Source organism: Lipotes vexillifer, unplaced genomic scaffold (genome assembly GCF_000442215.2).
Source record: "Lipotes vexillifer unplaced genomic scaffold, Lipotes_vexillifer_v1.1 scaffold367, whole genome shotgun sequence".
NCBI lineage: Eukaryota > Metazoa > Chordata > Mammalia > Artiodactyla > Lipotidae > Lipotes > Lipotes vexillifer.
In genome coordinates, this window is record NW_006795832.1 from 1,828,609 (window position 1) to 1,841,401 (window position 12,793).

Genomic DNA, 12,793 nt, shown 5'->3' on the forward strand with positions numbered 1-12,793 from the left:
ATTAATGACGGAAGAGACAGAAGACCCAGCATGAAGCTTTATTACAAAAAACAAGGGAGCAGGGCTTCCCTGGTGGCACAGTGCTTAAGAATCTGCCTGCCAATGCAGGGGACATGGGTTCGAGCCCTGGCCCGGGAAGATCCCACATGCAGTGGAGCAACTAAGCCCGTGTGCCACAACTACTGAGCCTGCGCTCTAGAGCCCACGAGCCACAACTACTGAAGTCCAAGCACCACAGCTCTTGAAGCCCACACGCCACAACTACTGAAGCCCATGCACCTAGAGCCCGTGATCCACAACAAGAGAAGCCACTGCAATGAGAAGCCCGTGCACCGCGACGAAGAGTAGCCCCTGCTCGCCAAAACTAGAGAAAGCCCGCGCACAGCAATGAAGACCCAACGCAGCCAAAAATAATAAGTAAATTAAATAACCAAATTTATTTTTTTTAAAAAAAGGGAGCAGAGTTTGCAGATAAGGGAGAGAAAGAGCCTTTTTTTTTTTTTCTTTTAGAATTTACTACCAGTTAGGTGTAACTGGTAGGTGCTTTCATGTATTGATACTACACTCTTGTCTAATTTAATTTAACAGAATCAACTGATGCAGGAAGATTATGGTTTATCAAGATTAAGGGAGAAGACTTTGGATTTGGTAATTGGATCACAATCCTCATTTGAAAGTGAATTCGATTTCCCTGGAGGGTAAGGGACAGGAGTAAAAACCAAACTGCAAGTAATTAAGATATAGAAAGATATTAATACTAGTGGAGCAGGAAGACCCTCACTTCTAAAGATTTTGGTCATAGTGGGCTTATTCAGCTTGGTCTCTAAATTGCCCCCGAAAGTTTGGCTTGTAATGGCTGATCACTCCTAAAATCAATCTATTCTTTTTTTTTTTTTTTTGCGATACGTGGGCCTCTCACTGTTGTGGCCTCTCCCGTGGCGGAGCACAGGCTCCGGACGCGCAGGCCCAGCGGCCATGGCTCACGGGCCCAGCCGCTCCGCGGCATGTGGGATCCTCCTGGACCGGGGCACGAACCCGTGTCCCCTGCATCGGCAGGCGGACTCTCAACCACTGCGCCACCAGGGAAAGGGAAGCCCTCTACTCTTAAAGGACGATTTGTCACTATTAAGAAGGGGTCCCAAAACGAAATTCTCAGAGGACTTCCTAAATGGTTTTAAAGAATGGTAACATCTCTGGAGTATCTTCAGACTCTAGAGAAGTACCTACTCATGTGTATGTCTTTGGCTGTTGTTAACGTCGAGGCACACAAAGTATTACGTGAATTGGCTTCAGTCCCTCCCAACGTTGATGAGCATGGTACTGACTTTCCCCCAGAAAGTTAGTGGTTAAGTGGTTAGATGCAGACAATTCTTGGAAGCTAAACAAGGCTGCTAACTACTGTGAACCCTAACTTCTCCTTTTCGGTGATTCTCATCTTTAAGGATCAGTGGAGCCAGGGGTCACTGTTTAAGGAAGACATAGAGGGCTTGAAAAGTCGTCAAAATTGTACTATAGTGTTTAAGAATCACTTGCAGAACTGGCGAAATATGCAGATTCTTAGGCCTCACACCAGTCCTGATTTTGATGCAGACAGTCCTGAAAACTAGTTATTTAGCTACTGAAGGTTTACCTTGTAAACGGGAGAAGCGGTTGGCGCACCTTGCCCATAACAAAGATGTCGCCTCATCGGCGTCGTACTGCCCCCGCTCCTATGCGTGGGCCGTACGTCCGCCCTTCCCTGAGTCACATGACCACAAACAGGCCTCAACTACGGCTCCTGGGAGGGGCCATTCCCGGAAGTTCTCGCGTTTTTTTCCCGCCAGCTGCGGGCCTCTCTGGCCGGTGATTTGCCCGGGCGCCTCAGTGCGCTCGGCCAACGGTCCCTGACAGCCCTCACCGGACCGACCCGGGAGGCGGCGGACGGCGGTCCTCTCCAGGGACCTTCAGCGGGCCCAGGGGTGAGTACTGACGTCTTCCCGACCCGGGACCCGCGGCCCGAGCCGGCTGCCGGGCCTAGCGCCGCGGCTCTGACCCTCCGTTGATGGAGGGACCCGCTGCGGCCCCGGCCCGTTAGTAGTGTAGTCGTGGCCGGAGGCCCGACCCCAGAGCCTCTCTTCAACCCTGGGCTTTCCTCCCCCTTAGGGCGTCCTGAGAGCTTCAAGCGCGGTTTGGCTGGTAGTCTTCTCTCATCCTTCTCAGCCAGGGTCCTGGTACCTTTTAGTATGACCTTGAACCCGATGCCCGCCGTCTTTAAAAGTAGTTTTTGGTTTGTTTTGTCTTTACTTTGTGGAAAAGAACGTGTTCGAAAAGAAAGGCCTTGGAAGCCCAGGTACCTCGGGGAGGCCCCTGGTCGGGCCGCTGTGTAAGCATCCTTGCTCGCAGATGTGGATGCCCGGAGATGCTCCTAGATTTCATTCCAGGAGCTAGGAAATGGGGATAGCTCGGATTCCCATTCCGACAAGCCTCTGACCTTCGTCTGCAGGAGGAGTTCCGCTTATATGGTATTTAGAAGAAAACCCGCGGGTGCGGCCTACAACTTTAGAGCAGGGGGCATTCTCGAGGGAGGGGAATGCTTTCAAAAGTGGTGGCGTCTTTTAGTTGCAGAAGGTAAAAGCTTTAGGGCCCTTGTTCCCAAGTATAGAACCAGTTGTTTACAGGCCTCTCACCCCACTGAGAGACTTTAACTGAAGGATTTTAAATGTTTTCTCTCCCTAAATGAAAAACATTTGTTTCAGTGTCTGATATCCCAAAGGGAAAACCCTGAGGAAGATAGATTCAGAAACAATTATAGAGATTTAGTTGTACCTAGTAGTCTCTTCCCCTGTAATTAAATTGTGGGTGGGACCTGCTATCTATTTGGTTTCAAGCACTCAGTGAGTTGGTTTTGCTGGGTTTTTCCAAAAGGAAATTGTGTTTTCTATCCTTTCCTGTCTGATAGGGCTGCCTTATTTTATGATTACAAAGTTTAGCTGTTACTGTCCTCCCTTCTTGTGTTGAAACTTGTTTTCTGTGGCTTGATAACCTTATTCTAAAATTCGTTAATTTGTATTTTTCCAAGTTTTCAGTGATTTTTCTTTAAAAATTAAAATTAATCCTGGGTTACTACACGGTGATTATCTAATACACCCATTCTTTAAGTATAGTTGCTTGAAAAGAGAACTGAAACAGGGTGACTGTATAAAAGCCTTGAACTAGGTCCACATAATAAGCGACAAACAACCCAACATTTTTTTTGGTAATTGGAGAATTATATAAATCTTTGCAACCACAGTCCATTTGACCCAGGTTATTTCTGTGACTTCCTGGGCTACTTCTTTGCATCCCAGTGTTCTAATATAGAAAATAAGAAAGTCAGGCTTGAATCTTTGTGTCCCCAAATTGGGACACTTTCCACGAGTGGGATGTGACTTGACTTTAGGTGGTTTGCAGATGAGGGTTTTTTGTAAGAGTTATGTTTTTGTTACGTGTCTTTATATATGTACATTAAGTCCATGGTTTAAAAAAGTAATGGAAGGGTATTCCCTAGTGGTCCAGTGGTTAGGACTCAGCACTTTCAAAGCCAGGGTCCCGGGTTCAATCCCTGGTTGGGGAATTAAGATCCCTCAAGCTGCATGGCCAAAAAATAAATAAATAAAATAAAATAGTAATGTAAAATTTCCTTTTAAAATACACCTAAGATTTTTAAAAATTGAGTTAAAGAAAGATTAAGTATAGCTGAGCGTAAACGTACTGTGTGAGTATGGAAAAAAAAGCATGAAGTTGGTAAGTTACTGATCGTTGGGAACCACCGGGCCTAGAAAGTAGAGATATAAGATCATCTATGATTCTGAGACAGATTTTTGTCTCCTTAGTTATATCACAGAGACTCATGTACTTGTTGCCTAGTAGATTGTAAGTGACAAAATTGGAGTTAATATCTTAACTCCAAATGAGAAATTTATTTTCTTTATTGCCAAAAGATATTTGTCACAGTCTAATGAGGGAGAAAAAAATTAGATTTTGATCTATTTTACTTAAGCAGAAAAGCCAGTAATTGGAACAGTACAATGTTAAATCTTAGTAGAAAAGTTCCATCTACTTTGTCAGTAGCTCAGATTGGCTACAGAAGAATTTGACTTTTTCAGAAGTTGTCTTTTTTGTGTGTGTGTGTGGTACACGGGCCTCTCACTGTTGTGGCCTCTCCCGTTGCAGAGCACAGGCTCCAGACCCGCAGGCTCAGCAGCAATGGCTCATGGGCCCAGCCGCTCCGCGGCATGTGGGATCTTCCCTGACCGGGGCACGAACTCATGTCCCCTGCATCGGCAGGTGGACTCTCAACCACTGCGCCACCAGCGAAGCCCCAGAAGTTGTCTTTTCATTGTACACCTTTGTGATCTAAGTCTGTGACACTCTGCAAACTCAGAGAGTCTTGTAAGAGAAGACGTTGCTGTAAAATGAAATGTTGAGACCCATGGGATGTGCTAGTGGAAAGTTAATAAGGCTGAAATGTAGTAAATGGAATGTGGAGAATAGCACATTTCAGGGAGATAATGTTTTTCTAGCAATTGCATCCCTTGTTTATTATAATAAAGTTTCAGTTTATAATGTCCCAAGGCTATACTCCTTTTGAGGTATCTCTTTTCACTGTTTTAACTGTAAGCTTTTACTGTGCTTCAGATATATACACACAATTATAAAAAGAGTATCTCATTTAGAATGATGCACAGAAATTGATGAGAGATTGCCTATGGGGACCTAGGTGGTTATAGGATAGGATCTGGTGGGACACTTTATTTTCTTTGTGCATTCTTTTTTTTTTTAACATCTTTATTGGAGTATAATTGCTTTACAATGTTGTGTTAGTTTCTGCTGTATAAGAAAGTGAATCAGCTATACGTATACATATATCCCCATGTCCCCTCCCTCTTGTGTCCCCCTCCCACCCTCCCTATCCCACCCCTCTAGGTGGTCACAAAGCACGGAGCTGATCTCCCTGTGCTATGTGGCTGCTTCCCACTAGGTATCTATTTTACATTTGATAGTGTATATATATGTCAGTGCTACTCTCTCACTTCGTCCCAGCTTACCCTTCCCCCTCCCCGTGCCCTCAAGTCCATTCTCTACGTCTGCATCTTTATTCCTGTCCTGGCCCTAGGTTCTTTAGAACCATTTTTTTTTTTAGATTCCATATACATGTGTTAGCGTATGGTATTTGTTTTTCTCTTTCTGACGTACTTCACTCTGTATGACAGACTCTAGGTCCATCCACCTCATTACGAATAACTCAACTTCATTTCTTTTTATGGCTGAGTTATATTCCATTGTATATATGTGCCACATCTTCTTTATCCATTCATCTGTCGATGGACACTTAGGTTGTTTCCATGTCCTGGCTGTTGTAAATAGTGCTGCATTGAACATTGGGGTACATGACTCTTTTTGAATTATGGTTTTCTCAGGGTATATGCCCAGTAGTGGGATTGCTGGGTCGTATGGTAGTTCTATTTGTAGTTTTTTAAGGAAGCTCCATACTGTTCTCCATAGTGGCTCTATCAGTTTACATTCCCACCAACAGTGCAAGGGGGTTCTCTTTTCTCCACACCCTCTCCAGCATTTATTGTTTGTAGATTTTTTGATTGTGGCCATTCTGACTGGTGTGAGGTGATACCTCATTGTAGTTTTGGTTTGCATTTCTCTAATGATTAGTGATGTTGAGCATCCTTTCATGTGTTTGTTGGCAATCTGTATATCTTCTTTGGAGAAATGTCTGTTTAGATCTTCTGCCCGTTTTTGGATTGGGTTGTTTGTTTTTTTGATAGTGAGCTGCATGAGCTGCTTGTAAATTTTGGAGATTAATCCTTTGTCAGTTGCTTCATTTGCAAATATTTTCTCCCACTCTGAGGGCTGTCTTTTCATCTAGTTTATGGTTTCCTTTGCTGTGCAAAAGCTTTGAAGTTTCATTAGGTCCCATTTGTTTATTTTTGGTTTTATTTCCTTTTCTCTAGGAGGTGAGTCAAAAAGGATCTTGCTGTGATTTATGTCATAGAGTGTTCTGCCTATGTTTTCCTGTAAGAGTTTTATAGTTTCTGGCCCTACATCTCTGTGTGTTCTTGTGTACTTTGTACCATGTGCGTGTGTTACTGGTTCAAATTAAATACCAAATTAAAGTTGGGAATGAAATGAAACAAATATGAAATTAAATACTGAATGAAAATAGCTGGATGAAAATTTAGCCAATGCATTTGCTCCTCCTTAATTTGTGTGTATATATATACACTTATATATACACTTATTTATACACATAAGTATTAAGATTCTTTTAAACCTAAGTATTTTTCATCAGGTATGTTTTCCTTTGTTTCAAATCAGAAACAGTGATTGTCTTTTATCTTGCATTAACTAGTGAATGGCTGTAGGGTTCTGTCTCTAGGCCTAAAATTGGTGGTAAGCTTGTTCATTTTTTCTTTATTTATTTTACTGGTTTTTTTAAGGTAAGGTTGTACATCTTTAGTGACTTTCATTATTTGGAGTATTTCCAGCAATGAATCCCTAATGGTAGTATCATCTAGTTTTTCAGTTAGCTCCTGTTTTTTCTCCCCCAGGGACAAAAGTGGCTCTAAATCCAGCACATGCATATTGAAGCAAGTTAAAGGATTTAATATGAAGCACAGAAACAGATAATGCCAAAAAGCAAGCAGTAGTTGGTACACTTTTGTGAGTAAAAATTTTCTTTTGGCTCTGTTTTCTTAGTCTTTAAACCATTTGCATGCAAATCCTGAAAATTGACACGTTTTGGTAAAGAATAAAGGGTGCAAGTTAGCAGTCATAAGTAACCATTTATCAGGGCTTAGCCCCTTAGCAACCTCTAAGAACCCTCCAAAGCATGTCAGTAAGGTGGAGTTTAAAATGTGTGATATATCTCTGACATGGAGTTTAAGAAATGTCCCAGCTATGGGTTACATTTATACTGTCTTTAATTTTTTATTGATCTGGATTTATATATAATATCTTCTGCTGAAAATGTAGTGTAATTTGGTTTTCAAAGTTATTTCCTTTTAAAGAAACCATTACTTATACATCAAATATTAGGTTACTTCAAATACATTTTTCTGCCCTTTACATTATTTTCATAATTTTTTCATTTGTACTTAGGCTGAAAAAGAAAAGGATATTTTCCCCCTTTAGAATATAATAATTAGAGGAGTTTTATGGCAAAGTGTTTTCTTCTAATCTGACTTCACATTTGTATATACATTTGATTAGCTTTTCTTTGTCCCGTTTGCAAAATCATAATACAGTGACTATGCTTAAAACAGTCTTTATATTTTTTTGAGGTATAGAATAACTCTTTTTAGGAGAGATTTGAAAATTGATTTTGGTTGAAATCCAAAAATAATTTTAAGTAGATATTTACTTTTATTGATAGTTTTCTTATGAAATGAATTGTTGAAATACTGATTTTTATTCTTTCTTTTTTACAGCTGGAAAAGCAGTTTCCGTGTTGTTATGTACACCTCCAAAAAAATTCAGATCTTTAGGGGAATTGTTGTGTAAAGTAAACTGAACTACAGGGAGGCAGTACTTTAATAGCTATTATAAACGTGTATTTACTGTATTAAAAATGAGTAAAAGAACAAGCAATGACACATCACTAGGAAGGTCAGTGACATTTTATTCAGTTGAGCTGGCATTATAGGTTTGAGACATAGTTGCTTTCAAGCTGATTGCCCATAGGCTAATCATGTTCTTTTACACTTCTGTCAGCATTTTGTATCGTGGGGCAACTTCCTTTCTGCTGCATTTCCCTGGAGCATGGATCCTTCTCTGATTTAGGTTTCTCAATGCATTTGTCCTGTCTTTCCGTTTGAAGGCATGTCATGTTTTTTAAAAATATACATGTAAATATGACACTGAGTACAAATTAATAGTGTGAAACTTTCACACTATAGCCCCTCAAAATGAATGCAAACATTAAGGATTTATTAGTATATATTCTGTATTTGGTATTCATTTCATCTCAGTCATCAGATATACATTCAGTAAGAGAAGTTTTAATTTTTATTTTGTGAAATTCAGGGGGTTGCTTCTTTTTTAGTAAATTTAGAATTAACATTATTTACCTTATGAATCTGATTTTCGTCATTAAAAGGTTTTATTTTTTCCATGCATGACCAGAATTTCTAATTTCATTTTTATAAAGTTCTAGCAGCTTCCCTTCATATAATTCATTAGGAAATTTCTATTTAAGTTTTATTTTAGGCATTTTTGGGGTTATGAAAGCAGCATGCATATCTCTTTATGCAGAGAGGAAGAGAGTGTATGTGTGTGCACATTCGTCTTGTGGTTATACAATAATTTAAAAAATTTGCTCCTAAGCAATATCCTCAAGGTGCAGTTTCAACTAAGTGAGAAGGTATTATGTTGAGGAGAACATTTTCTTCAATCTTTTATTTTTCCTTTGGATGTATTCAGTACTCACAAATGAGAAGTCTCCTTTGCTCTTTCTAAAAGGTATTCTAACTTCACTACATAGAAAAGACTGACATTTTAACACTCAGTCACCCCTGTCTAAATTTTTTGCCCACAGAGTGAGTGGGGCAGCATTTCCTTCTCCCAGTGCTGCTGAGATGGCAGAAATTAGTCGAATTCAATATGAAATGGAATACACCGAAGGTATTAGTCAGCGAATGAGGGTCCCGGAAAAATTAAAGGTAGCACCACCAAATGCTGACCTGGAACAAGGATTCCAAGAAGGAGTTTCAAATGCTAGTGTGATTATGCAGGTTCCAGAGAGAATTGTTGTAGCAGGTATTTTATATTTGTTTATAAAGTTGCCTGATAAATGTATTTTATATATTTTTATGAAAACTTTTGGGATTTTTCAAAATATTACTTAGAAAAGGGGTTGGGAAATGCAACTTTACATTTTCTTCGCAAAGTTTATAAATTGCAATAGTCTGAAATTTCAAGTAATATTTTTTAATAATTCAACTAATTATTGAGATATAATTTACATACATAAAATGGTGTAATTTTAAAGTGTACAGCCTGATGAGTTTTGACAAATGTATACTCCTATGTAACCTCTACCACAGTCCAGATATAGAACATATTCATTACCCACCAAAAGGTTTCTCATTCATTTCCTACCCCTCAATTCCAGGCAACTATAATCTCCTTTTTATAACCAGAGATCACATTTGTCTTTCCCAGAGTTTCGTATGAATGGACTGATACAGTATATACTCTTGGGTCTGGCTTCTTTTGCTTAGTGTAATGTTTTAGAGATTCTTCCATATTGTTGCTATAAAAGTTGTTCATACCATTTTATTTCTAATATTCCAGTGTGTGGATAAACCACAGTTTGTTTATACATTCACCTGTTGGTGGACGTTTGGGTTGTTTCCTTTTTGGTGCTATTAGGAGTAAAGCTGCTATGAAGACATGTGTTTTCATATATCTTAGGAGTGGAATTGCTAGATCATATTATAAGTTATGACGTTTAACTTTATGAAAATCTGTCAAGCTATTTTTGAAATTGGTTGTACCCTGTTATATTCCCATCAGTGACATATGAGAGTTTCATTTGCACTCAACAACACTTTGTATTGTTAGTCTTTTTAATTTTAGCTATTGCTAGTGGGTGTGTAATGGCAAATACATTTTAATAAAACCTATGTCTTTTAAAAATCTCCCTCCTTTCCTTTTTTTTTTTTTCTCCCCCTACGCTTAGGAAATAATGAAGACATTCCATTTTCAAGGCCAGCAGATCTTGACCTTATACAGTCAACTCCCTTCAAACCTCTGGCACTAAAAACACCACCTCGTGTACTTACGCTAAGTGAAAGACCACTAGATTTTCTGGATTTAGAAAGACCTCCTCCAACCCCTCAAAATGAAGAAGTAAGTGCTAGAGTTTTAACATCATCTGAATTTGAAATAATAGAGACAGAGGCAAAAGTTAAAGAGGAGTTAAGAGGCTATAAATCATATCATTGGTAATATGTAATGGAATCCTTTTGCATGGAACATTGATTACTATAAATTCTGGCTTATGAATACCCCAAATGAGATACTATGCTGTTGGTTTTTTTTTTAATTTAAATATTATATTTCAGGAAAATGACAATTTTGTGGAAATCATTAACATTCATGTGGTCTTGAAGGATAAGCTTTTATGGCTGGGAGTTACACTTTAAGCAATACAGAAAAATTTGGGAAGTTTAGCATGGGAAAAAATTAATGCATCACTTTGTTATAAAAGCAGTCTGGCAAATGGCAAAGAACGCTCTTTTTTCCCCTTGATACTACCTATTCTCCCTGCTTGCTGAAAGGTTTCTACTGAGTTAGTTACCGTATTGTGTAATGTTAATGGCCTTGTTGACCTAAATATGATAGTATATGGACTAATAAGGTGTTAGTCAAATCTTGCCTTTGCTATTGATTCAGGGCCAATCTTGTAAGACTCCTTTTCTGTGGTTTCTGTAGTTGCAACTTTTTCATTATAACTTCTAAATTCCTGTGTTGTCATGATGCTAGTATAAAACAGTGTGCAAAGATATGTTTTTATTGATAATGGAACTGCCCTTGTCTTTCATTTTTCATATAATCCTTTCCTAAGAGGGTAAATCACCCATATAACCTACGGGAGTGCAGTTTCCTAGTACTAGGTATGACCTTTTCTTAGGTTGGAAGTTTGAGCTGAGGTGACTCAGATAAGACACTCCTAGGTGCCAGTTTAGACATTCTAGGTATTTACTCGGTGAAGAGTACTAAATTTGAATGTTCACACGATGAAAAGGCACTAAGGTACTTGCAGAATTGTACTGATATTTATTTAACAGACATTTTTTGAGCTTTTGTGTAAGACACAAAAGAGACATGGTTCCTTCGTAGTGGTCTCAGTGAGGGAAAGACCATTACGGCTGTGAACAGTATTGTCCTGGATGAGGATTCTGCCAGGCGAGAAACCCTCCCTTTGATATTCTTCAGGTTTTGTTTGTCTTCTGATCTTTGTGCTCCCACCGTTTTAGACCCTTGTGCCTACTTGGTGTGAATAACCAACTGAAAACAAGACGAGTACTGTCTCTCAGGAGACCTAGGTTTTAAGCCCATGTGGGGTTTACTCCTGCTGTAATTGATATATAGTCAAATGTGATAAATGTCCAAAGTGTATAGCACTGGAGTGAAAAGCTGAGGCTGAGAATTAACCTAATTTTGAAGGCCTACTTTGCTACTTATTAACCACATAACTTTGGGCAAGTTAACAATTCCAAGGCTCATCTCTAAAATAATGATAAGAATAATGCCAACTGCATACGATTATTGAGAAAATTAAATGTAATAATATGTGCAGTATGTTTAGCACATGTTCTGATTGATGTGAAAAGTTCAATAGGTACAAATACCATTGTTGTGAAAATTAACATCCTGTGGCAGAAGATTTGGAAGCATCTTAAGTGTCTATCAACAGATGAATGGATAAAGAAGATGTGACATACACGCACACACTCACACACACAGTGGAATACTACTCAGCCATAAAAAAGAATCAAATTTTGCCATTTGCAACAACGTGGATGGACTTGGAGGGTATTATGCTAAGTGAAGTAAGTCTGAGAATCTAAAAAATACAACTAGTGAGTATAACAAAAAAGAAACAGACTCACAGATATAGAGAACAAATTAGTGGTTACCAGTGGGGAAGGGCAGTAGAGGGGTAAGGGTTTAAGAGGTGCAAACTGTTATGTATAAAATAAGCTACAGGGATATACTGTACAACACAGGGACTATAGCCAGTATTTTATAATAACTATAAATGGAGTATGACCTTTAAAAGTTGTGAATCACTATATTGTACACCTTTAATTTATGTAATGTTGTATATCAACTATACTTCAATTAAAAAAAAAAAATCTTTGCCAGGAGACAAATCCTGAGATGCAGGAGAGGAGTTTCCGATATTCGTACTAGTTGCCTATTAAAAGGAAAGCAAAGGTGATGATCTGTGCTTCAGTCCATAGAAGGGTCAGGTGGCCCTCAAGAGGCAGTCATCTAGTGAGCAGAGGAGAAAAGGGAAGGAACCAGAGTTCTGGTAGCATCTACAAAATGGATTGAAATGGAAGGGTAGTAAGGCCCTGAGTGCTGATAACATTGATGATTCATTCGGATGCTACTTAGAATATATCAAGTAAGATTCCCTAAATCATTTATTCTGTGATAATCATTTTACAGCATATGCCAAGGTTTCTCAACCTCAGCACTATGACATTTTAGACTAGATAGTTCTTTGTTGTGGTGAGGGCTGTCCTTTTGCACTGTAAAATATTTAACAGCATTCTTGAGCTCTATCTACAAGATGCCAGTAGCATCCTTCAAGTCATGAAAATCAAAAATGTCTCAAATAACCAAGAGGTGGAAACACTCAAATGCCCTTCAACTGATGAATGGATAAGCAAAATGTGGTATATCCATACAGTGGAGTATTCAACTATAATAAGGACTGAAGTACTTATACATGCTACAACATGGATGAACCTTGAAAACATGTTAAGCCAAAGAAGCCAGACAGAAACGGCCATATATTGTATGATTCTGCTTACATGAAATATCCAGAATAGTAGTTGACAAGGGTTTAGGGGAGAGAGTAATTGGGACTGACTGCTTAGTCATGGCGTTTCCTTTTGGGGGGATGAAAATGTTCGGAAACTAGATAGTGGTGATGGTTGCACAACACTGTGAATGTTCTGAATACCACTGAATCGTATAATATATATACTTTAAAATGGTTAGAATGGTGAGTTTTGTGTTATGT

The 12,793-nt window shown here is 39.0% G+C and overlaps 1 protein-coding gene across 9 annotated transcripts in view; it reads left to right on the forward strand.

Annotated features, from left to right (window-relative positions):
- Positions 1-1,823: 1,823 nt before the first annotated feature.
- Positions 1,824-12,793, forward strand: part of MFF (mitochondrial fission factor) — a 34,713-nt gene continuing 23,743 nt past the window's right edge. For 2 of the 9 annotated variants that reach the window (XM_007467919.1, XM_007467915.1), the window contains exons 1-4: positions 1,824-1,958; positions 6,582-6,693; positions 8,567-8,787; positions 9,713-9,882. In XM_007467919.1, coding sequence (XP_007467981.1) covers positions 8,607-8,787; positions 9,713-9,882 — 351 coding nt within the window. In that variant the 5' untranslated portion in view covers positions 1,824-1,958; positions 6,582-6,693; positions 8,567-8,606. Of the gene's footprint in view, positions 1,959-6,581; positions 6,694-7,460; positions 7,639-8,566; positions 8,788-9,712; positions 9,883-12,793 lie in introns of those variants that run through there. The other 7 variants (XM_007467917.1, XM_007467920.1, XM_007467918.1 and 4 more) reach the window with 5 other exon arrangements.